This window comes from Prunus mume, linkage group LG1, assembly GCF_029339155.1.
Source record: "Prunus mume cultivar Tortuosa linkage group LG1, ASM2933915v1, whole genome shotgun sequence".
NCBI lineage: Eukaryota > Viridiplantae > Streptophyta > Magnoliopsida > Rosales > Rosaceae > Prunus > Prunus mume.
Genome location: NC_142698.1, coordinates 22,758,494 through 22,784,362, shown reverse-complemented (window position 1 = coordinate 22,784,362; position 25,869 = coordinate 22,758,494). Strand labels below are relative to the sequence as shown.

Below are 25,869 nucleotides of genomic sequence, written 5' to 3'. Positions count from 1 at the left end.
ATTGTTTATATGTCATTGTTAATTGAATTTATGTAATAGATATTGTTTCAATTAATCGTGTTTGTCTTGATCGGTGTTCTTTAGTTGACAACTCTATTTTCAATTTTGGTCAATGTGATTTGTGTCGATTTAAACTTTGGTCGCTGTATTTCTAGTTTTCTCAATTTGATTACTTTTTTTTTTGTTTTTTTTTTTGGTTTTTTTGATGTAGTTAGCAGTTACAATATTACAATTATATTAGATAAGGGGTTTCCGAAGTTTCTCCAAATGAGCCAACCCTTGTGAGCTCATAATATCTGCCTGTGCTCATTTGGGAGCTTTAGACCAAGGGAAATGGATACGTGCATATGCTGATAAAATTGGAGCTAAAGATTAGTGTAACTCTTGATATGAACTGCTCTTATAGACACGTATGCCAAATGTGGCAGCATTGAAAACGGGGCCTATGAAGTCTTTAAGAGGATGGCACAAAAAGATGTAATTGCTTTGGGGGTAATTATTTATGGTTTTGCCATACATGGGCAAGCTGAAATGTGCTTTGAGTTGTTTGATGACATGGTTGCCAATGGAACTTACCCGAATGAAATTATTTAGGTGGCTATTTTTTCTGCTTGCTCCATGGGCAATGTTGAAATGGTGCATGAGTACGGGATAAGACCTTCTTGGCCTTTTACCTGTATGAGGCGGCATAACTCCTCATGTCACTGCCGAAAAAGCCTAAATTGGTTTACTTGGTGCTTGTGGGATGCACCATTACCTGAGGAGAGGGAACCTTGCTTTCAAGCACAACTGAGCCAATATTTCTGATGACAGATATAAACCTGCAGGGCTCATGTTCGATACGGCTGCTGGGAGAAAAGGAAACTGCAAGTAAAATTAGGAAGCTCATCAGAGAAAATGACTTGGAGACAAGAACTGGTAGACTGAGCCTCATTGAAATAGATGGCGTGGTTCATAAGTTTGAAGCAGCAACTATTAATCATAGCAAGCACAATGAAATCTACAAGATGTGGGGGGAGGACAGTAATAGAATTTTAGACATAGATGAAATTGAAATTACAACTCCAATTACTGCAGCAGCTCTTTTATGTGGTGATTTTCAGATGGTATTTGATCTTATAGCTAGCAACCAAAGGTTGAATGAATATTAACTTAATGCACTGCTTTGAGCTTGATCCAATATTACTAAGCATAAGCATGATGAAATTTAATGGCGAAGAAGAATGATTGTTCATTATTAATACTTGGTCAATTTGTCTTCAACCCAAGTTTTACATATGATTTACAATATATGGCATCATTAGTTGAAAATTCTTGAACAGCTTCATTCATTGATTGATAATTTTTTTTTGTATATTTCTCGCAACTAATTCCCAATACTAATTGATTGATTTAATTTGCGAAACAATCTCACTCACGTGTTACATTATCATATCATCTATCATCGTATTTAAAAAGACATCTATCCATTTGACAAATAGAAGATTACTCATTAATGCATACCAAAAGAAATTTACTATCCAAATAATAGTAAAAAGAAAAAAAAGAAAAAAGGTAGTGAGGATAGAAAAAAGTAAAAGGCAACGTAAGTATAAGTGAAAATCCACCGACGCTTAGACCTAGGCAATGTAACAATGCAGGAATTGTTAGTAACCTTAAAACATATTTTTGGAACGTATTTTTAAAAAGTGTTTATTTCCTGTGATTGACATTATTGGAGAAAAGATAACACTGTTGACTCAATCATACGGTCACCACTCTAATTGCCAAAACAATGATACACAAACTTCATTGTGAAGCTGACTTCGATAACTGCAATATATTTATATAACTGACAAGTGGAGAACACGGATTCTTTAGGGTAAAGATTCTTGTCTCTTTCTTACATTATTTGGTACTATTGCATAATAATCAGAGCAGCCATCTTGTAGATACATTCCCTTGATCGATATGAGTGCTAGAGCCTTGTCTATGTAATCAGATGTGGTACGGTGTCCAACACGACTGAGACTATGGATTACACTTTCGGGTAAAAGTATAGTCTCCAACTTTGTGCGAGAGCTATCCTCAAACTTCTTCTGAAACCGTTGGGTTGTATCGCTTTATGCAGAGCATATCTCCATGTCCGCTTGCCTCAGAGCCTTTAACAGATTTTACTTATAAATTAAGAAGAATTAATAGAAGGAAAAGGAAATATACTTGAAGGTGGATATATAAGACTCGCCTACTGAAATGTGTATGGATCAAAGTATCATAATAAAATGGCCGCCCTTTACTTTCAAGGAGATTGGATTTAGGACTCCACTCAACACTGTTCATGGCGGCCCTACATGGGATTTGATGCACTGTCCTCCCAGTTTGAACATTGGACTGTTTTATACAGCAGCAGTTATATTGTTACTAGTTTTACTTAGGTGATGAAAGATGGATTGAATTAGCCACAAATCCTTTGTAAACAAAAAATAAAAACTTCAGTGAACGTATATATCTTCTTCTTTTTTTTAAATGGCGTCTAACCTACAAAACAAAGTTGTTGTACAGTAGTAAATTGGTCAGGTATGATGACAGGCTGCAGCCTTTGTAACCAGACATCCTCCCACAAGGGAGAATATACTTCTTGAGGAGATAAATTCCAAGCGTAGTGAGCCACATAAGGTACTACTTACTATTTCAATAAATAAGTCTTCGCTGGCAGAAGCAAGATACTCTCCAGTGTTGTTGAAGCTTATTGTCCTCACAGGCAATCTGAGAAAGGTACAAATAGAGATCATTCCAGGAATAGGGATGCTGATGATTAAAGTATACACAAGAACCTAAGGTAAAAAAATGTGTGCAATGTCCATAGTTATTCACTAACTGCAGAATTTAAAAAGAAAAAAGAATCTGAATAATAGGGGAACACAGGGTAGAAGTCACTCAAGTTTTGTAAATGTTCTCACACAGACCATCTCTGAGATATCCCACAGGCTGACCAAGGAATCGGCACTTCCAACAGCAAAATACCTGTCATCGTCTAAAGAGCATTTAAAAGAGTATATGGAAGCGCTAAAAGTAGTCTTCATGTGACAGTTTCAAGAGAGAATTTTGGAACAAAGATAAATAAAACTACATAGATACAGCTAATAAACATTCTTTTTTCGTTACGGGATCAATGAAAAGATAATACATCTTTGTACCACACCTTCCAAGTGGGTCAATCGCAATGCAATAACACCCAGCTGTATGAGCCATGAGAGTGTCAACTGGTCGAAGAGATGGGTACGCTAGTACTTCAACAGTACCTGAGCCGGAGAATATGCAATAAAATACCCATTCCAAGTTCCATTACGTAGAAAGAAATTATGCAGAAAACTTGTTCTCATCATTCCAGTAGTCAACAAGAAAATTTCACTTCTTGTGCTCCGAGCAATTTCATTAACCTGGAAAAGAAGAAGAATGCTCAAAAGTATTTGAGGTACAGAGACAGATAATATAAACAGGATTTATCCGCATCCCTTGTATTAGGATGAAGCAACTCTGTGTAAGGATCAGAAAAACCATCAATGGGAAAGTTACATGTGGAAAAAAAAAAAACCTTGCAAACATAATCATGGGGATATAGACATTTCTACAAACTTTTTAAAAAAAAACTCATGTTCATTGAAAAAATCTATTTCTTGATAATTTCATAACTTTTAGGGCTTCAACGCATCAGAGTGGTGTGCCAATATGTTTTGGTAATTTGAAGTGGAAAAAACCAATTCATTTCAGATATAACACCTGGCCAACATAAGTATACAAAATGGTTTATGAATATATATACGTGTGTGTGTGTGTGTGTGTGCGCGCGCGAAGAGAAGAGAGATAACTTAACATATTGTGATTTGTGTTCCACAAGCAATCGTTCTTAAGGTCAATTTCTAAGGTCACATTTGCATATCATACAGAATTGAACGACTTCTCAAGGTTGAGTAACCAAGTTTTTCTAAAAGCCTTGTGCTGATGAGACATTAATAACCTAAAACTCATATAGAACATGCAATATACAAGGGGGATATTAAAAAGAAGCATCCATTTCAATAATTACCTCATAATTGAACTTTCGCTTGTGAATGGGCCTGAATTTCCGAACATCCAGAATTGTTAGTTCATCATCCTACATTGTAAGGAGGGGCAAAAATCAGCATAAGAACAGCAACACCAGAATATGGAACAGCAAAACATAGCTATTAGCTATTGACACCCACTACTCATAATTCAACCAAATTAAGTCATTCACAATCAGAAAATTCAATGAACTTATTCACAAACTCATACAATAGAGGTTGAGCACAAGTAAACATTACCCTATTACCAACGGCAATGTGCGTCCCATCAGGTCTATAGGCGTGTTCTGGCCACTAAGTTCTGCTAGCTGCGCACATTTTCCACCTGAAGTACCCAGATGGATATAACATCACATTCCATTCTTTGTACCTAAAAAATTGAAACTTGAAGGAGAAATGACTTACTACGAGCATCCCATAGACGAACTCTCGTCTCCAGAGGCAGTGGCAATCAAATCAGCATGCTTGGGGTCCCAACACAGCTGATCCACACTATCAGTATGCCACTTCAATTCAATAACTTTAACCTTACCCTGTAACATATATACACAAATATTCTCTCATTACATAGAAATATAATAAATTTATTGGGAAATAATAATGAATTTTATTGGAACAGCTGAACTAACGTGTCCGTGGGGCTCAATGTGCCAAACCCTAGCGGTTTGATCTACAGAGCCCGATGTGAGCTTCGTGCCACAGAATGCACCTTTTCACAATGACACATATAAAATTTAGCATATTGAAAATGGAGAGCAAGAGATTAGGGTTTTGTGGAGGTTGAAATTGGATTAAAAAAATGTAACAGATAGAAAGAGAGGACCTTCTTCTTATGACCCGGGTACTCTCTGCTAGTGAGATTCCTTAAGGGTACTGTGGTTTCCTCCATCTCTATCATTCTTTGAGTTTCAGTTCAAATTTTGAGCGAGCGAGAGAGTGAGAAAGTTTTTCTTTTCGCTGTTATCAATAGCAGGAAGAGAATCAATCCCTCCATAACTGAAATGCTCACCAAAGTTCCCATATTTTATTCTTCTCTCTTTTTGGACTGAGCCCAAGTGAAGATCCCAAATTCGGCCTTAGCCCAACCCATACGATATCAAACTCTCCATCTGTCCACTGTTATTAAAATTAAAAACAAAAACAAAAACTTTTTAAAGTAATTTTGTAAAACATTTATCCTTTGCAAATTGTATGGTGATGAAAAATCATAACTTTGGGGAAACAAAGTTGATCTTACCTTCATTTTTTGATGTATAGCATGCCCCCTGGATGAGCAATAGATAATTAGCATTAATTATAGTAAACTGTTGTATGGATGTGTTAATGCCTTATGTTTTAATGTGAGTGGTGCTCATAGTAGGTTGGTAGCTAGTCATTATTTTATAGTTGAATACTAGATACTCATCAAATTAGCATATAAATTGTGTAACTTAGTGGAATATGATCAATTATGTATCCAAAATATTTTAGTGTTAGCATAATCTAATGGATATTGGCCTCATAATGAACGTCCGTTCTTTAAGGGATAAAAAAAAACTTATATGTCATTGTTAATGTATCGATATCATTATCGCCAACAAAACTTTTCAATACATTATTAGTATACATTTACAATATCAATATTCGTATAGAATTTATGTAATAGATATAGTTTCAAGTAATCATGTTTGTCTTCATCAGTGGTCTTTAATTGACAACTCTATACTTTCATTTTTGGTCAATGTGATTCGTGTCGATTTAAACTTGGTCGCTGTATTTCCAGTTTTCTCAATTTGATAACTTTTTTTGTGATGTATTTAGCAGTTAACAAAGGGCAAAAAAACGAGGCAAACGACAGTTTACCAAAAACAGAGTTTAGCAAGATAGTAGCACTTTTTCGAAGGTCTCTCATTTCCATTCTCACTTTAGCTTCAGAGAGAGAGAGAGCGAGAGAGAGAGAGAGAGAGAGTTGAGGACTTTGCGGTAACAATATATACTACTTTCTCCGTCCTTTACTGCATTTTCCAAGTTCCTGCTTGATTTTCTCTTAAATATTTGTCTATTTTACATGTTTCCATATATTTTCTTTTTTCTGCTTTGGATTCAACTATAGCCCACATGATAAATTTGTAAGCTTTAGTTTGTTACTTGTTCTACCATTAAATTGGGCAATTGTCCAATCTTATACTGGACCAAACTCTAGCAATCCAGTCCAATACAGCCTCTCAAAGAGCTAGGCTTGAAGCTTGAATATCTGTTGTGGCATTTCCATATGATTTGAAAATTAAATTACTTCACTGTGAAGTCATTTGTGTATTTTTTGTCTTCTGGTGGCAGCTCTATGGAGTACAATTTCTTCTTTTTGTCACCTGTGTACTGTTTCTCAGTCGTGAGGGAGTTCGGCGAGCAAGCCTGCGGGCAGACATGAAAAGGTGCTTCTTCATTTTAATAGCAATGTGTTTATTTGTACCGGCTAAGGACCTGTAATTCTCATGTATTATGCTACAGTGATGGTACTTCAACTGAAGAACATGTTGTTTGTGACTCATCAATATTGTTTCAGTACTTTTATAACAAGAATTGTTTATGGTTGGAAATCATAGACCATTTGGCTTTGGTTAAATGAATTAATTGTTTCACATTAATGTATCAGTGACATGAGTCATTTTTACGTGGCAGGCTCTGCATGTATTTTTGAACTACTGGCAGAGCCCTGGTATATACTTTCTCAGAACTTGCTTCTGCTTAAACTAAGGCTAGTAGTTGAGACAGTTGCTACTCTTTCCCACTGCATAACAATGTTCATTCTCATTGTCAAGCAAACTGACATGGTAATAAGAGCTTGTATCAAATTATTCTGGCAATCTTGATTTTTATTCATTTTTAACATTGTTCTCTATATTCAAAATGAAACCTGCGAGGAAATGTGTAATGATCTGTTTGATTCCCTTTTGTAATATGAACATCATATGGGTGGTGTCCACTTGTCCCTTAACCAGTAATTTTATGCTTTAGTGGAACCATTTTATTGGTTACTGGACAAGGGAACAAATCTCGTAAAATATACTTTTTAACCTATTATCCATTTGAGAGGACCATGAAGAAATAAATTTTTTGCTCTGCCATTGTAAAAGATTCACATGCTGAATTTAAGCACTTGTCCATACCCTGATATATGAGGCTAGAAACCAGTGAACCTGAATAGTCAATATGAGTAGGTGAAGGCCTCTGTTATTAAGGATTTAAATTCTCTGAAGAGGAAGGATAGTTAAAAAAGGTACAAGTACTGTAGGAAATTGGAGTGTTTAGAACTGATGCACCAACCGAACTTACTTAAAGGGTGGTTATCAATCATTGACCTTGATAATTTATGGTATTAGATGCAACTTCTAATTATGAATGATCAATTGATCGGTTGCAGGATAAGGCAATTGTATTTTCACTGTCACAAACTGCATTATTTTCTGTAGATGATGAATTTTCATTTTCTGTTATACCTCAGAAGGGAAAAAATTTATGGGATAATGCACGAGTATAATCCAATGTTAACTGGAAAGACATACGTTAAGATTGGATTCTTCACGTGGAGAGAAGTAGGGAATTCATAAGATCTTTAGCTGATGTCTCTTGTGGCCAAATATGTGGGCATCACGCTATTTGATTTCTTCGACAGCAGAAATGACTTTTTCTTTTTCATTTTCTGGCAAGTGTTTTTGTAGAGTGCCTTGTTGGTCCTGATCTTATCAGGGAGGCAACAATCCAGTGTCATATGTTTGCTGTGAATGGTTTTCGTGGGAGCTAGTCAATCTAAATTATCAAATGTGTGGATTTGTGTGGTTGAGTGGAATATTATCACAACTTGTATTTCTTCACTCGTCAGATTTATTTGTCATATTCATATGTATCCACAATTGAAATTGGCTGGCTTAGCAGAAAGGATATGATAAGAAACCCTGTTTTTCAATTAAATCTTATGTCTAGAACAAATTTGCTTTAGTTGATAGCTTAGTACTTTCACAGAGTAAAGAATAAGAAGCATTATGATGGGGAGCTGTCTGACATGTGTAAGTTGTTTACACTTCGATCCTTCAAGAAGGACAAAGTCTTGTCCTTTTATGGTGGGCGACATATTATAACCAAGCTGTATGTGGACTTGTGGACAAATTAGGTAATTATTTGGTCCAGATCTTTTGAGTCATTCAATTAATCACTTTGTCATCACAATAAGAGCTGATTTTGTTCGGAGACTACTTCAGAATAGAAAACATGCCAGTGATTTTGAATTTTCTTTTTATGATATTTATCACTTCTTAGGGAGCCTAGTGGTGAGGCTGGTGTTTCTTCCTTTTGAAGAAAGATCCTATGCTACATTTGCGAGGTCTGCATCGGGTTTGCTTTCCTCCTTTGTTTACTTGATGGTTCTTTTGATGTTATCTTGTGTTTGGGTTAATTTCTTCCTGCTTTTGTTTCTGACATGTGAGTTACAAATGATTCTTTACATAAGCTATATGCACACTTCAAATTTTGTTTGTATCCATGGAGGAATTTCCATGGTTCCATTAATATTGCATCATGCAGTGCTAAATCTAACAAACTTTAATTTTCCAATAGTATCTTTCGTTGACAGGAAAGGACCCAAATAAAGACAGGAGGCTAGGAAGTAGCCTTACAGAGGCCCTTAAACTGGTTTTGTTAGTAGGTGCGTGCTTGTGTGCATTTCAATTTCCTTTTCTCCTTTGTTTATACAGATCAAAGTTATAGACATATATTTTGATATATGTGCATAGTCACGATCTAATAAGTAGCCAAGTTGATTATTGCAATAGCATCTCAGTCGTTTAGATCACATATGAATCTATGATGAACAGAATCCAAGGGACTCAAACAACCTAGAAAATATCTTTTAGAAAAGAAAATTTTACCAAGTTAATCGTAGCATGCATTTATGCAGACACTGCAATGTTATGTTGTAACAGAGAGATCAGGTAGTGAAAACATGTACTTGAGGAATATCAAGCAACATGTACTTGAGTTAATGCTTTTTCTATTTTATGGGTCTTTATGATTTCTTTATTCGATTACTAATTATGGCATAATATTAATGATATATGAAATTTTATATGGCTACTTCCCTTCGAATGATGAATTCCCTTATTTTTGAAGTAAAGGAATTCGTATTAAGATGTAGTAAGGCGCGAAGGACTAGGATACTAAAGTGGTGGTGATTGTTTGAAAAAATAAATCGTACGCGTGTCCAAATCCATTGACAATCTGCTAAGGTCTTTCATTTGGAACTGGTACCCCTTTTCTGTCATCAATTTTTGGTTGTGTCTGGTGTTAACTTAAAGATCTTACTGCTGTTCCTAAAAGGTATCAAGCTAGAACTGAGATTGTGCTTTGGTTTTACATCAGGAACATTCTGAATCTTTTCTACATGCCCGTTGCAAAAGAGAAGCAACTAGTACGGTCAAACCTTTCATCGTTTCTGTTCGCAATAAGACATGTAGTACTGAATATCCTGCTGATCAACTCAGCTGGTGCAGTTGGCTTAATTTTGGCAAACTCAGTAAGTATCCTTTTCTTAGTTTAGGCAGTTTTCTTAAGGTTCGTTTGGTAAAGCTTTTGCCTGATATTTTCTGTTACTTTTAAAAATTAAAGTCACTAGTTATTTTTCATTTTTTTCAAAGAAAGCAGCTACTACATTTTGCAGATGCTTTTGTCAGAAGAGTAAGAACATAAGGTTGCTGCTTTTCCCATGTATAAATCTCACGGTATAGAAATGTCTTTATTCAACTGTTGGTGCATTTGACCTGAAATTTTTTGAGGCATAGAAATGTCTTTATTCAAATTTTCTTTTCTATTTTTGTTTCACAAAAAATTACAGGACATGGCAATATAGATGACATCATCAGTCTGGAAAGGTATTGATGGGTAAGTAATGTGCATTGTGAGCAAATGCAATTCAATTTATTGGTTCTAGTCTTTGGTTTCTTGACATGGTAAAGATATGTTCCTTAGAATAGCGTACTCTGGGGTATTCATCAAGCAATATTTCCACGTATGATGCTAATTATTTATCTCGCATGTTTCATCAATGATTTTAACCTCATAGGCTTGTATGTGAAAATTTTTCTTCTGTCTTCACAGGATTCCTCCTCATTTTCTTTTTACAGATGCTTACCTTCAGGATGGGAGTTCCTACTGTTTTCAGGAATAACAACTGTTATTTCTGAGAGGATATTTCTGGACAGGGAGAATTTCTGGCCGACTTTCTTTGTTCATTTCTCCATTTTGGTGGCTTACTTCTGCATGTCGTCGTTTGTCATGTATCTTCTTGTGCCTATGTCCGCTTTGAAATTGTTATTGTCATGCTACTCTTACTAACTTGCACGTGAGGATATTCATCACCTGTAATATTGTCCTCAGCAGATATCGGTGCGAGAGATCCTTCATCAACAGAATTATCCGCTTCTACGAGCCCTCAGACTAAGAAAACAGACTTTTTGCGATCCATCTATGCGTGTAGAGAATATTTCTTTGCGGACTAATCTGATTGATAAATTCTTACGGCAGCTTCTCTCTCTCTCTCTCTCTCTCTCTCTCTCTCACACACACACACACACACACACACACACAAACCCAAGATGAAGATGATGCAAATTGGCTTTCTTTTTTGTTGCGTCAGCTACACAATTCTTGTCAACGGGAATTCCATTTATATTAAATGTGTGGATCGTCAGGCACCTTTCAGTTGAGGACTTTGCGGTAACAATATATCCTACTTTCTCCATCCTTTACTGCATTTTCGAAGTTCCTGCTTGATTTTCTCTTAAATCTTTTTTTTATTTTACATGTTTCCATATATTTTCTTTTTTCTGCTTTGGATTCAACTACAGCCCACATGATAAATTTTTAAAATTTAGTTTGTTAGTTGTTCTACCATTAAATTGGGCAATTGTCCTTGTATATACTTTCTCAGAACTTGCTTCTGCGTAAACTAAGGCTAGTAGTTGAGACAGTTGCTACTCTTTCCCACTGCATAACAATGTTCATTCTCATTGTCAAGCAAACTGACATGGTAATAAGAGCTTTTATCAAATTATTCTGGCAAACCTGATTTTTATTCATTTTTTAATATTGTTCTCTATATTCAAAATGAAACCTGCGAGGAAATGTGTAATGATCTGTTTGATTCCCTTTTGTCATATGAACATCATATGGGTGGTGGATTTTATGCTTTAATGGAACCATTTTATTGGTTACTGGACAAGGGAACAAATCTTGTAAAATATACTTTTTAACCTATTATCCATCTGAGAGGACCATGAAGAAATAAATTTGTACTCTCAACTCTGCCATTGTAAAAGATTCACATGCTGAATTTAAGCACTTGTCCATACCCTGATATATGAGGCTAGAAACCAGCGAACCTGAATAGTCAATATGAGTAGGTGAAGGCCTCTGTTATTAAGGATTTAAATTCTCCGAAGAGGAAATTGGAGTGTTTAGAACTGATGCACCAACCGAACTTACTTAAAGGTTGACCTTGATTATTTATGGTATTAGATGCAACTTGTAATTATGAATGATCAATTGATCGGTTGCAGGATAAGGCGATTGTATTTTCATTGTCACAAACTGCATATGTTGTGTGCTGTTCTTAGGTTATTGGGTCTATTTTCTTCTTTTTGGTACATGTAGAAGTTCTGCTCTTTTACCCTTCAGGTATTTTTCTTTTTTCTTTCTTCTAATTCTACATTATTTTCTGTAGATGATGAATTTTCATTTTCTGTTATACCTCAGAAGGGAAAAAAGTTATGGGATAATGCACGAGTATAATCCAATGTTAACTGAAAAGACATACGTTAAGAATGGATTCTTCACACGGGGAGAAGTAGGGGATTCATAAGATCTTTAGCTGATGTCTCTCATGGCCAAATATGTGGGCATCACGCCATTTGATTTCTTCGACAGCCGATATGACTTTTTTTTTTTTTTTTGTGGGCAAACGTTTTTGTAGAGTGCCTTGGACAAGCAGCTTGGCTTTGCTTCCATTGTAAATGTTGGAGAAGTGAAAAAACTAGAGGAGCCAAAGCCAACCGTTCCAATTCAATGGACATCAACCTATATTCACTGTCCACACTAAGATGGATTATGGCGATGTTAAATTCAGCACTTTTTCCCACAATGTTTTACTTTTACCATTAGTAAAAGGAAACCATTTGCTCTATTTTATGCAATGGGTGTTGAAATTTGTTGTGGAATAAAAAGACAAACATTTGTTTTTATTATGTAATATTGTTATTGAAATTTGTTGATTAGAATTTATATGCAATGCTTGCCACATTTCATTTTTCTTTATCCTCACTAAGAAGGGACAGAACGATTACAATATTGCCAGCTAGGGGTGGAATTGGTTCGGTAACCGACATGATGGGCTCCAACTGATAATTGATCGAGGGTGGTCGGTATACCCAAAAGTGAAACCATTGCCGACATCGTCGGTTTATCGGATTTCGGTTGAAACGAAACCATCAATCGGAATGGTTCGGCGACGGTGAGATAGATCGATATGTAGAGAAAAAGAGAAGGAGTTGCAATTTCTCCAGGCGCTGCGATTTGGAAAAAGTGAGACGACGAAATGAGCCGGAATTTCCGTCCTTCAGGATGCGCGCAGCCTGTGTATGGTACCCTATTAGTCATAATTTTTGTGATTTCAGTTATTTGTGTTGAATGAGTTTGAGGTCATATCATATGGGTTATTGTGCAGTGTTTTCTAATCCTCGTCGATAAGTATCAAAAAACTATTGTTTTATAAGAAGGGATATTCATTGAAATGCCACCTGAACTTATACCTTTGTTTCAATTTGTCACTTGAAAAAAAAATTTAAGTGAAATGTCATCCGAATTTTTCAAAATCCATGATTTGTCACCTGAGTTTAACTTCATCTAATTTGTCAACTATTTTCAAGGGTATTTTAGTCTTTTTCTTTTCAAGAGTATTTTAAAAATGGAAAAATCATTATAAAAAAATTATGAAAAGACCTTTGGAAATTACAAAAATTATATATCTTTTCACATTTAACCCCCAACCATTTTTACATTTAAGCTTTATTTTTTTTAATAGTAATTTTTTCCATTTTAAAAATATTCTTGAAAATGAAAAGACTAAAATACCCTTGAAAATATATGGAAAATTGGATTATGTTAAGCTGAGGTGACAAATCATGGATTTTGAAAAATTCAGGTGACATTTCACTTAAAAAAAAATTCAGGTGACAAATCGAAACTAAGGTGTAAGTTTAGATGACATTTCAACAAATTCCCTTTATAAGAATTGTCGAACATGCACGACGACGTTTTAAAGCACGGTGTGGCCAAGCCCATTAACTAGTGGGACCCTCACTCAAGCCCAAGCCCAATCCCAATAAAAGCAGGAGCTCCGTCGTAATGTAAAATGCCCAGCCCACTATTGACAGCCGATCAAGTTAATTGAAGAGCAGAGAAATTCACAGCAAGCCTCGACTCTCAGCCACCATTCTGTGTCTTGGTAGAGTAGGTCAGTTATATTTCATCAAGAATTCAATTTGGTTGATTTTCGCTCTGCTGATTTAGTGAGATATATATATGCTTCCTATTATTATGCTTCAATTGCATTCATATCATTATAATTTGATTTGATTTGATTTGATTTAGGTTTGGGGGTTAGGGTTTTGGGATTCATCTAGCATTGCATGATAGAGTTGGGAGAAGAGGAGAGGCATATGACAACAGCTATTCGGTCTGTGGTTGGAAAGTTGGGGAGTAAATACTCTTCATGTTGTCACAGCAAAGGAAGAACAGTAGCAAACATGGTTAGGGTTGGGGACTTTCAAATTAGGAGCTCAGTAGTCAGCAACTACAATATTGACCGTGATGTCTTGTTTTCAATTTCAAAGCCGCCTCCTTCTTATGGTTATTCCTCTCGCCATCCTTTTCTTTTTGGTAACCACCATAAGAAAGCTCCGCCAGTTCTGCATCTGGAATATTTTAAGTGGGCCGGTGTAAGTATGATATTACCTTTTGCATCTAATGCTGAAATGATTTCTACTTTTGGTACATGTATGTATGCAATTCACTTTTATGGTCTTACTTGGCATTCTAACTCAATTATTGTCTTATTGCGTGTGCTTGTAACACTACTTTAGGGATTAGCAGGTAATCATCGTGTAGCTCCGTATTCTATGGATAATCCCAATACCATAGCTCTTGCCATTTTCGCTGTGAGAGAGTACAACAAGGAAAAGGTTTGAACATATCATATACCTCTTCCAATTTATTGAAAAAATAATTAAAATTTACTAATCGTAGTTTTTTTTGTATTAATGTTTAATTGTTTGAACTCTACATAATGTTCTCCGTTCTCTTTTAGAATGCCAAACTGCGGCTTGTGAGAGTTTTGAGGGCATGGTACAAATGTTCTGGTGCTTCGATCTCATATTTTTTTACAATGGAGGCAGTTGATAAGGGTGTGGTTAAAGTTTTCCAAGCATTGGTTTTTTCACGTAGCTGCGAAAGGGAGCTAAGATTGTTTGGTCTTCTTAATGTTGATAACGGGAGTTTGTTAAAACTAATTGTTAAAGGACCTACAAAACCTTATGAAGGACTATCTGCGTGCATAGGTAACTATATTATGCCATTCTATATTGATTATTAATCCTTACAAATTTAATTTCTCAGATTTTTAAAAAGTCCATTAAAGTCTAGATTGGATATATTAATTTGCAGATGGCAATTCTTCTTACACATTTTTCTTCATGATATATGGTACTTTCAAATGCACTGATTGGCATGAGTGTTTCATTGTCATTTCCACAGCCCAAAGGTACATGAAGATGAAGATTCCAAGAAAGACAAGCAGAAATTGTCTTGAGGAAGAGACACTAAGCACCTTACTACACATGTCACCTCTCCGATAATATTAAGCTGCATAGATTTGACAGGGAGCTGATATTTTGGTAGGATAGGGTGGGTGGTACATCTCAGATTGTGGCTAATCTTCTTAACTTATTTTCGGGAATTTTTTGAAAATTCGATTATTTATTTTCAGAGCATTTTTAAAGGAGGAGTTACTGTTCATAACAGCTTTGGTTGCAGGTGAAAAAAATTGAGCAGAGTGTTCTGATGGAGGCACTTTTAGGTTTAAGGAAGAATCAACAAATTATGAGCTCTAGACGGGGTGTTACCGTAGGCCCTTGCTGGACAGTCAATGCGTTTATTTCAACCGCACGAGTATTGAGGATTAATTTAACCATTTCATTAATTTTAAAACTTAAATTTATCCAATAGTCAAGTAAGCTGTGAGAAAAATGAACCCAAACGTATAAAATGTCTTGCAATTTGCAAACCAAACTCATGTAAATTGCATGGCATACACTTCCGCGTTTACGATACACATCTATAAAGGCATTTGCCAAAGAGACTTCCTTTGCAAAACCAAGTTTATTTAGCACAGCGTGAACTTCTTTTCTCTTTATTCAAATCCATCAAGCCAACAGACTTTTAGGTGGCAAAAATGAGCACATAAAAATGAGAAAAAGTAGAGGAGGAGGAGGAGAGGGAGGGGAGATGGAAGAGTCTAGAAAAAGTAGAGACGGGATTGAGAATAAGATTGACTTTTTTTGTTTGTCAATAAAAGAGCAATTCCCCCCCCAAAAAAACTTAATATTTTTGGGTGAAAGCCGAAATCTTTAGTACAAATAATGTTGTTTATTTATCTTGTATGTGGATTAAGCGTGAAATCCCAATATATTTCTGAATTCAGAAGCTCAAGGTACATTCCAATTCAAATCCAACTTATACCGGAATTTTTGAATGTCGGAATTGATTTGAACTTATCAAAATTAGAGAGTGTGAGGTGAGGCTTGATTATCCAAATGGGGCATCATGGGAAGTTAAACCAAGGCTTGATGAAGAGGCGCGTCATGGTGGTCGTCTGCTCATGACACAAGGGTGGTTAGGATGTTGGGAAGCAACGAACACAATGGTTTTCGAGCTTGTCAATGCAAGGACGGATCTATGTATTGGTTAAAAACTATTTATGACTATAATAATCTTTAAAAAAGAAATTGATTTTGGGGGGTTTGGATATTTATTATTTTCTTATATATGTGGAGGGGAGCTCTACTTGCCACGTCATTCCTTTAATTGGTGGATAATGATCTATGTGTATGAAATTACAAAGATACCCTTGCCACATCATTATAGTTAACAGACTTTTGGACAGAGTTAACGACAGGGGCAAAGTGAGTCACCAATCCATGGTCAAGCGGGGTAAGTGGGCCACTTTACGTTTTGGAGGGCAATGTGAGATTTGACTGTAGTTTCAAGAGGTATTGGTGTAAATAAGCCTAAATTAATATCAAAACCAACATGGGAAATATTGAATGTCTGCCAACACAAAATTTTAAGGCTTATTTGTTGAAATGCCCCATGTAGTTTTCAAATAGTCTCAATTGCCCTATGACATTTCAAATGACTCAATCTCCCTCCTTAACTTCTTTTAAATGACCAAGGTTACCCTATTCTGTTAGTTTTCAGGTAAAAACCGTTAAATTTGTTGAAGTGGCATGAATATTTTGGTAAATTTAACTAATAGAAATTAAAAAATTCAAATTAAATATAAAAAAAATGATTGAAATTATTTAAAAGATGTAAAAAAATAAAGATAAAAATGTCTCCTTTTTTTTCTTCTCCCTAATCATCACCCCCCACCACCTTCTCCCTCATCTCAACCAGCCTCACCGCCCAAACAACACACACCTAAAGAAAACCCACCCCAAATTCTCCCTTCTCTCTCTCTCTCTCTAGTCAACCGCTACCCCCCAGTTGTCAAAAGGCTCAAAACCCACAAACAAAATCACTAAATTGACTTCAAATTTCATATATGTGGTAGTCCAAATCTCCATTGGTGGCTGCCAAAGAAAGAGAGACAATTGGGAGGTGAGAGACAAAGGGTGAATTGTTGGTTAGGATTTGATGATGTCGAAGAGCGAAGGAGGAGACAGCGGCGAAGACAAAGGGTAGAGGGCGAGTTGGGTTTTTGACTACTGGAGAGAGAGAGAGAGAGAGAGAGAGAGAGAGAGAGAGAGAGAGAGAGAGATGGTTGCTGGATTTTTTTGGTACCTTTCTTTTGACAGAGGAATGGGGATGGGGAAGGTGGGGGTTGATTGGGCGGTGGGGCTGGTTGAGATGAGGGAAAAGGTGGTGGGGCTGACGATTGAAGGGAAAACAAAAAGAAAAAAAGAGGAGATATTTTGATTTTTTCATTTAAACCCCGCACTTCTCTTTGTTCACCCCAACTTCTAATTCAAAATTTCATAATTTCTAAGTAAACCCCATTGTCTTTCCCAAACTACCCCTAAACACACACCCATGAGAAAAAACAATAAATAAATAAAACTCATTAACCTCACCCCTCACCCCACTTTCTCCTTCTGTGTGGTGTTATGTCGAGCGAAGCAATCGGAGCCTTACTCGAGTGTTTGGTGCTGCAAGAGTTTTAGGCACCTCAGTCTTTTCTTGGTCCATCTCTTCTGAAACGGCTCTCCTCATTCCTTTCTTGGGGTTCCATCAATTTCCACAACCACACTAGGCTCAAGCCGCCAAAGTTTTATCTTAGTTGTCCAGAACCAAATGAAAACAAATTGCATAATTAACACTATGGATTTAAGCACCTAAGTTAGTAATTACTAGAATCCCTTAAGATCATAAATAAACTAAAAACTAATGCAACAAGAAAAAATAAAAAAATACTTAATGTCACCTCTAAAAACCCATTTGCACAAATACAATTAACAATCACCAAGAACCCAGATGATAAGAACCCCAAAGAAAAGGAAAATGTAACCAAAACTTGAAGAAATATTGCACCAACTACTGAGGATCCTTTCAAATAAATACCAAAAAGAATAATAAATAACCCAGATAACAACAACGTCAGGGAAACAATTATAAATTCAGAAAAGACAAATAAAAAGATTACTCAGTGTCAAGAAGATAATGGCGATAGAATTACAAGTGGTTATCTTTATGTCTTCATGAATGACAAATGAAGAGCAGTCATGCGAGAGCTCGATGATTGCCTGGACTTTGCAAGCAATGGTTTTTGTTTTTTTGTTGTTGATAGCAGTGAATTATGTTCTTAATTTGAGCAATAAGAAACCAAAGAAAGTTACGGGGTTTAAACACAATAATAAGTGGATGACTTTTTTTGTCTTTTAACTCAATAATAAAACTTAAGAGCTTAATGATTTAAGTATTGGGGTGAACAAAGAAAAGTATGAGGTTTAAATAAAAAAACTCAATATTTATATCCTTTTTTTTTTATACCTATTTAAAATAATTTCAAACATTTTTATATTTAATTTGAATTTTAAATTGTTAAATTTATCAAAATACCCACTCCCACGTCAAGTTTCAATGGGGCTTATCTTCTCTTCCTTTTATTCTGATTGGGCTTGTATTTTGTTCAAAATACCAGTGAGGGCTCTCGTTAATGGCCTTGGGCATACAGTAGATAAAACGGTATTTTGTTTTCAGAATGCATGAAGCGGCGATGAGAGACCTTTCTCTTTAGGGTTTAGGCGTTAATTAAGTTCACGGCCACACGCTCCTTTTCTCTGTTTCGGAGGCAGGTAGGTACAAAGAAACTCCCTTTTTGGTTTTGTTAGAGGCCATGGGCAATGGTTCGAACGGCCAGGAAGATGGGTTGATAATCGTTTCTATTATTTGTATTTTTAGATTTTCTAGCTATATATATGGCTTATTAATTAGTGTGATTTCATTGATGCCCAGGTTATGGCTGTTCGTTCTGTGCTTGGAAAGCTGGGTAGGAGTAGATTTATTCCCAACAATGGAAGACTTATCATGGTTGGGAGTTCTCCTACTGTTTGTTCCTCTCCTCATCACCCTTTTGATTATTATGGGGTCGTCCATGATCAAAACAAAGCGGATAAAAAAAGCAACCCTTTTCTTCTTGGATCGCTTATGAAAGAGGTGCGTCATGCGTGTGTGTATTAATTATGTTATGGCCTTCACTTTCATTGCAATTCAATAATTATGTTATGGCTTTCACTTTCATTGCAATTCAATTCAAATATCAAGTGTTGATAGACTCGTGATTATTCACAGCCAGTTTATTGTCATTTGGATTTTGGAGGACTAGGACCTGTTCGTTTCGCCATTGAAGAGTTGAGGAAGAAAAGGGTTTCATTTTTTTTTGCCCTTTTTTCTTTAGTACAGATGCATTACTACAATATATGCAAGTTTTGTGGATTATTATTGACACGTTTGATATCTGTATAATGATTTGGCATCTCTTGTAGAATATCCAACTGCAGTCTGTGAGAGTGCTGAGGGTGTTAGCATGGAAAGATGTTGGCTTGCCACGACATGATTCTGACTATGATCTACTGCTGGAGGCAGTTGATGCCGATGTGATGAGATATTTCGAAGTAACAGTGTCAGTTAATTCCAGGGATGGCTTGTGGTTGGAAGACTTTTGTCTTCTCGTTGATAATAAAAAACCTATAAGATTATATCATCACCTAGGTACTATAATTATGGCATGCTGCTTTCACAATATCCTTAAGAATTTAGTATTAGTAATGTGATCATTCCAGGACTCACTTGTTATTGTAGTTTAACTATACAAACCGTCACTACAAGAAAAAGCATTAGTAGTTTAACTATACATCAGTCGTACAGAATGGCTAGAGGTACTATTAGTGTCTAATATCACAATGGTCACCAATAACTGTGGCTGTTAGCTATTAGCCACTGATGTTGCCCTTTAGCCACCTCATCCTATGCAACTAATTTCAGTGACTATTAAGGGTTTTTCTTTTATTGTTGATTTTTCAAGTCTTTACTTATAGATCATCCTTGAAAAAAAAAATTAGCCAAATCGTAAGCATCTAGTTGCAATGAAATAATTGACGAACATGGTTTTCTCGATTGATATTAAAATGATTACCTTCCAATCAAATAGTTATATATTTTATGATTTTTGTGATTTTGTTGCAAATATGATCTATGAGGTAAGACTTAATAATTAGAGAGTCGTGATCAAAACTCAATGCGGAGTTGGTGGGGTTAGTCTGCTAATGATATTCCTAATTATGCATATGAAGTAGTTCTTTTGGATGACAAACCCGAAAACGTGAGAATGTTGCATATTGAAGAATGAATCGAATTTTTTGCTTGAAACAGACAACTTTTTTGATGCAAATGCTAAGGCTCGAGAGCAGTTATCATTTGGTATGCGAAAAGGAAACCTCTCTCTGCTGCCTCCTTCAGCCCTCCCTCATCTCTCATACACAAACCCGGGACACAAAGAGGAAACCACCACTCCAAAACGCAGGTATTCATATCAGTTATGTTTGTTGTCGTCTTATTTTTGGGTTTCCACAGTTCAGGTAATTTTTTTAAAAAAAAACCTTATGTGTTTGATTTTGGATCTGGATTCCTCAGAGGTCGAACGAATGCATGTGAAGTGGCGAAACACTTCGGTCCAGCTCCCGGTGTACCTCAAAAGTACACCAAACCTTATGTCCGGTCAAAGAGAAGGAAGTTTGAGAAGGCTAGAGGAAAGAGGAACAATGAGGGCTTTAGAGGTTGAATCATTTAGAATTGAAAATGCTATTTGTAGAACCTAATTTTGCTGGTCTTTAGGTGTCTGGTATCATATTTATTTCTCTGTCTAGTAAATGTGTTGATGAAGGCATTGCTGGTTCAACAAGAGAGAAGCCCACTACCATCTATCTCGAAAACTATCCATGTGTATGGTTTTCTGCAACCTGAATGGCCAAAATATTTAAAATTGTGTTATTTTTTATTCTTTCGAGATGCTTAGCTGCAGCTTGCGGAAGTTGAAATTAGTGTGTTCAGAAATGTGAAAGGTGGTGTATGTGAGAGTTATGCAACTCCTAAACCCATAAAGGTGGCTCGTGTAAGTACATAGGTGAAAGATAGTAGCAGCATTAGGAAGATTTTGATTGTTTATTGAAAGTCCAATGTCTGATAAATAAAAGAAAATTTGTGGCTATGAGATTCCGTAGATCATATGATTCTTCCTGAGAATGTGTGTTTGTCTAAGTCCACCGCATATTGATTCCCTTTGTTACCATCCACTTGATACTTAGAGCCTCCTGACCACATTATAGTGCATTGCCCAGACTTAACCTTTTTGGTTTGTAGTTTGTTAAAAATGCTAGGGTATATACCATAACGCGAATTCCATCATCCTGAATCCTATTCTACTCATTAGTAGGCATTTTATAATCTCTACCAAAGTTATGATTGGCTTATCTGTTGCATCTGAAATTGTGTTGTTAAATGTCTCATAAGGGTTGTTGATGAGCATGTCGCATTCCACATGTACTTTGGGAGCTCAGATTGTTTGGTCTTCTTAATGTTGATAACGGGAGTTTGTTAAAACTAATTGTTAACGGACCTACAACACCTTATGAAGGACCGTATGAGTGCATAGGTAACTATATTATGCCATGCTATATTGATTATTAATCCTTACAAATTTAATTTCTCAGATTTTTAAAAAGTCCATTAAAGTCTAGATTGGATATTTGTCACCGTGCCTTGAAACATGCTCGGTCCATATATTAATTTGCAGATGGCAATTCTTCTTACACATTTTTTTTTATGATATATGGTACTTTCAAATGCACTGATTGGCATAAGTGTTTCATTGTCATTTCCACAGACCAAAGGCACATGAAGATGAAGATTCCAAGAAAGACAAGCAGAAATTGTCTTGAGGAAGAGATACTAAGCACTTTACTACACATGTCACCTCTCCGATAATATTAAGCCGCATAAATTTGACAGGGAGCTGATATTTATATTTATTCTTGAAACAAATATTCATGGTGTATATTCATTGTTTACACCATAATCAACCGAGCATATCCAGTCTCAAAACAACTAGCACCAAGGCAGACACGCCTTTTCTCATGCCGAAGGAAGACATTCTTCCGAGGTGCCAAGCACCTGCCGAAACTCCCGACCGCCCAAGCTCACAAACTGCTAAACCTAATTCTCATGACACGTGTCACCACCGCGGCGACTTGCACAAAGTCTGTAACACCCCGACTCCAAATTTATCCCCTATTTTAATTAATTTGAGTGAAATTAAGAATTTACCCGTGGGATAGGGGTATTTTAGTCAATTTCTTACTCGGAAGGAATTTGGGAATTTTAGATGTACCGTTGTGTAGAGCACGGCGAGATGAGTTCATAGACACGTAGTGGGCTCGAATCGGAGTTGTAACGAGAGAGATATGATCAAAAGAAGCTCAGTGGCATAATCGTAAATATTTGGAAAATTGATTTTTGGTTAAAAGACAGAATTGCCCCCGTCTCTCTCACACTCTCTCTCCTGCGCGCGTCTCTCCCTCTCTCTGGTTTCGCGACGGTAGAACAATGGCCACGCTTTGGCCGGCCGTGCTCTCGTCCGGCCACCAAAGTCGACGGCGTACCAAAATGACCGCCGCGTAGTCCTCTTCCTACCCGGTCTCGCGTCGAGATTTCGCGGAAAATCGAAGAAAAGCTCGGTTTCGCCGAAACCGCCGGCCGTTCTCGTCTTCCGCCGCCATTTTGGCGATCAAGGTATGGAAATTCATCCTTCGCATGATCTAGTGATGGTTGGGTAGGATTGCATCGATTTTGGCGTAGGATGTCGATTTTCGGTGGATTTGGCGGATTTCGAGGAGATTCGGCCACTTCCGGTCAGTTTTGGGGTATGTCCAAGAACAAAGCGACTCAAATTAGGTGTTTTACCTAGGGTAGGAGTCTTGACCGTGATTTGCGTTTTCGCGATGCGATATCGCTTTGGACACCACGCCGGCGCGTGGCGGCGTGACCATGGCGAGGGCATTTTTGTCCCAATGGGATCCTCGAGTTGCCATGAGCGCATAGGTGTGCTCGGATCTCATTTTGGATACCGTTAGAGTCGAACGGATATCGCATATCGCGTATTTTCCGGGTTCGCTAGGCTTGGACCGTTGGATGGTCCTGAAGTTATATTATGTTGATCTAAGTATTACCAGGATCGTATAGGATTCGACGGATCGTAAACGGAGTCCGGATACTCGAAATGCCAACCACAGGGTTAGGGTTTTAGTAGTTCGATTGTGTGATCGTGAGCGATCTGACCGTCCGATTTGGACCAAACTTGCAGGACGTGCATCTTAGAGCTTGTAGAACCTATTGAAACTTTCGGATCAGAAATTGGAGGTTGTGGGCCCCGCAGACCCGTTTGACCTTAGGTTGACTGTGAGACCTTTGGGATAGTTCTACCTTCCCAGGAGGGTTAGAATGACCATAGAGACAGGTCCTGATGTTATGGGGATTATGGGGAATTATCGGATGCTAGTTGTTTGTTAAGGTGTTTATATTATTAGAAAGTAATGTATAAAAATTATGTATGGATTTTATAATTGAATGTTAGTTTGCAGTGCTATATGCACTACCCTATGTACCTCCTCGGATGTTGATGGACCCCATACGTGGCGGCGTCGGCGTATGAGGAGATGTGATTGTGTGAGGTGGTGAGAATGTAGCCGGCCTAGTGTGAGGTCGCAGCGTCTTTGGATTAGCGGTGTGTTGCCAGACCCCATACGTGGCGAGCGTCCCGGCGTATGAGGGAGATATGATTGTGTGATAGCCGTGAGAATGTAGCGCCCGGTGTGAGTCGCCGCGCCTTTGGATTAGCCGGCGTGTTGCGGACCCCATCGTGGCGGGTGCGTCCGGCGTATGAGGAGATATGATTGTGTGATAGGTGAGAATGGCGTGCCGGTGTGAGGTCGCACGCGTCTTTGGATTAGCTTGACATGTTGTGACCCATACGTGGCGGGTGCGTCTGACGTATGAGGGGAGCTATGTGATTGTGTTTGGTGTGTTGTGATGGATGAAACCTAGAATGTATGAATTTATATGGATGTAATGGTTTATTTGATATTAGGAGCCAGGATTGATAGGAAAGAGCTACGTGTGGCTTGATCCCTTACTAGGGTACGTAGGCGCTGGGATAGCGCCTAGGTGCAGCCACGGCCTAGACACCACTTAGGTGGTTTTATCGAGTATGATGCGGACCTCGTGGTTGGTCCCGAAACTTGGTTGAATTGAGGCTTGTCCGGTGGACTGAGTGAGTTAAGGTGTGCATAGATAGATTTGGAATTTGTTATATGCATGTTTGATGCATGGAGTTATTTTAAAAGCAGTGTGAGTAGTTCTGCAGAATCATTTGAAGTGGAGGCCATTTATGTAAATTGCATGAGATTAGATTGTGCGTCTTTCTTGGTTGGGTTATAAAATGTGTTTTATGTAGGTGGAAATTTTGGGAATGTTCAATTTACAGGGGAGACTACAAATTTTGGCAGAAAGTCTAGTGCCATAAATCCTCTCTGGTAAAAGGGACATAGTTTTAAGGAGTGAATCCAGGCGTGGGTGTGATCGGGGTCTCCATGAGGTTAAATCTCGGGTTAAAATTCGGACTGGTCTGTCAAAGTCCCACATCAAATCTACACCAACCTCCCACTTTCACTTCCTTATAAAAGGGAACAGACCTAGTAAGAGAAACTACTTTTCGCCTTTTACTATTACTCTGCAAAGTTATCCTTCTTAGTGACTTAAGCATCGGAGAGCCTTCGGCACCACATCGGTGCGGGCTTAACGGCTTCCTCTATTTTGTCTTCTGCAGCTAGCCTTTCTGAAGGCCGGATCCTTTCCTGCTGAAGGCAAACACCACCCCTTTTTCTCTAAGTTGACCCTCTGCAAAAAGAGCATCACAGTTTGGCATGCAGGCGATACTTAAATCCCATTTTTCTCTACCAGTGCTCCTTCTCCTATCCGCCTGCGCCTCTTCTTCACTCCACACTCAACTATGCCTCGAGGATAGCGAGGGACTCGGCACCATATCCCCATGGGGTACCTCCCGAGAGACCTTGGCGGATGCCAATCTCGAGGCGAGCGGAGAGCCTCGCGCTGATGTCACTGGGATGTCGAAAATATGACCATCTTCATGCTAAGAACGTCGAGCTCGAGCATGACTACCGCACAGGCGTAATCGGGAGATGAATCGACCCAAGGCTCCCAGCAGCCTGCCAGGAACTGTACAGCCAAACTAGCGGAGCACTCCCACCACAATGTCCCAACCCGGCCTAGGCCCAGCAAAGGGTAAAGGCCCTCTCCGAAGCGACCAAGTCGCGGCCCGCATCTCCCGAAGGAACCGGCCCCATGAACCAACAAGGTCTACATGGATTGCAGGGACCGTCAAGCAGAACCCCTCTTATCTTTGTTAATCTCCAAGACCCAGATGAAACACTGGCCCTGCCAAACCTACCCTTAGAGAAGGTATATGGGACTCGGAGAATTGGGGCGGGATTACTTAGAAGACTACGAGTCTTATCACGTGAGGCATCAGAAGAATTCTACCGTCCATGGCCACCCACACACGGCACCGAGACTCTCCTCATACACCGGCAATGAGGCTTCTCTTGAGAAAGTTCGGCGCTGGAGAGCGAACAGCGCAACCATCAACCCCTGCAGGCAAAGCCACGACTGGGCCCTTTAGACGCATCCTAATACCACCGGAGAAGGACATCCAGCCACTCGCGCCGCCTTCTGCAGCACGCGGATCCTCTCACCCACATACATTCTTTCTAATCGCCTGGGTGTAAGGGCCTCATGCGAAGGCATGTGCCTCATCTTCCCTTCCACTCTCGGTGGCGCGGCCTTGCTGGTTTTA

The 25,869-nt window shown here is 38.0% G+C and overlaps 2 protein-coding genes, 1 long non-coding RNA gene and 1 pseudogene across 25 annotated transcripts; 3 read left to right on the top strand and 1 right to left on the bottom strand.

Annotated features, from left to right (window-relative positions):
- Positions 1 to 2,434: 2,434 nt before the first annotated feature.
- LOC148921345 (THO complex subunit 3-like) lies at positions 2,435 to 5,090 on the bottom strand (annotated as a pseudogene). The gene is made up of 7 exons (XR_016121969.1): positions 4,909 to 5,090; positions 4,715 to 4,794; positions 4,491 to 4,618; positions 4,326 to 4,410; positions 4,067 to 4,135; positions 3,182 to 3,419; positions 2,435 to 3,003 (listed from the first exon to the last, which is right to left on the bottom strand). The product of XR_016121969.1 is annotated as a THO complex subunit 3-like (transcript).
- A 651-nt stretch (positions 5,091 to 5,741) lies between these two features.
- On the top strand, positions 5,742 to 12,392 carry LOC148921344 (uncharacterized). Of its 19 annotated transcripts, none has more exons than XR_016123344.1 (12): positions 5,742 to 6,047; positions 6,402 to 6,496; positions 6,744 to 6,895; positions 8,085 to 8,232; positions 8,379 to 8,442; positions 8,676 to 8,763; positions 9,233 to 9,361; positions 9,477 to 9,630; positions 9,775 to 9,835; positions 9,949 to 9,995; positions 10,238 to 10,390; positions 10,494 to 12,392. It is a non-coding gene; the product is annotated as an uncharacterized LOC148921344 (long non-coding RNA). The 19 variants fall into 19 exon arrangements; XR_016123354.1 differs by having other exon boundaries at positions 10,491 to 12,392; XR_016123347.1 differs by having other exon boundaries at positions 10,238 to 10,829; positions 11,836 to 12,392.
- Positions 12,393 to 13,509: 1,117 nt separating this feature from the next.
- Positions 13,510 to 15,523, top strand: LOC148921343 (uncharacterized). Of its 3 annotated transcripts, none has more exons than XM_089041917.1 (6): positions 13,510 to 13,623; positions 13,761 to 14,107; positions 14,252 to 14,350; positions 14,476 to 14,725; positions 14,922 to 15,071; positions 15,201 to 15,523. In XM_089041917.1, the coding sequence occupies exons 2-5, from the start codon at positions 13,799 to 13,801 to the stop codon at positions 15,020 to 15,022; spliced, it is 759 nt and encodes a 252-aa protein (XP_088898043.1). In that variant the 5' UTR covers positions 13,510 to 13,623; positions 13,761 to 13,798; the 3' UTR covers positions 15,023 to 15,071; positions 15,201 to 15,523. The 3 variants fall into 3 exon arrangements, with proteins under 3 accessions (XP_088898043.1, XP_088898045.1, XP_088898040.1); XM_089041919.1 differs by having other exon boundaries at positions 15,189 to 15,523; XM_089041914.1 differs by lacking the exon at positions 15,201 to 15,523 and having other exon boundaries at positions 14,922 to 15,165.
- Positions 15,524 to 18,695: 3,172 nt separating this feature from the next.
- On the top strand, positions 18,696 to 21,167 carry LOC148921342 (uncharacterized). 2 transcript variants are annotated; one of them, XM_089041908.1, is made up of 6 exons: positions 18,696 to 18,812; positions 18,900 to 19,100; positions 19,236 to 19,310; positions 19,430 to 19,655; positions 20,316 to 20,466; positions 20,577 to 21,167. In XM_089041908.1, exons 2-6 carry the CDS (start codon positions 18,903 to 18,905, stop codon positions 20,722 to 20,724), a joined length of 798 nt encoding a protein of 265 aa, XP_088898034.1. In that variant the 5' UTR covers positions 18,696 to 18,812; positions 18,900 to 18,902; the 3' UTR covers positions 20,725 to 21,167. The 2 variants fall into 2 exon arrangements, with proteins under 2 accessions (XP_088898034.1, XP_088898037.1); XM_089041911.1 differs by having other exon boundaries at positions 18,707 to 18,739.
- Positions 21,168 to 25,869: the final 4,702 nt, after the last annotated feature.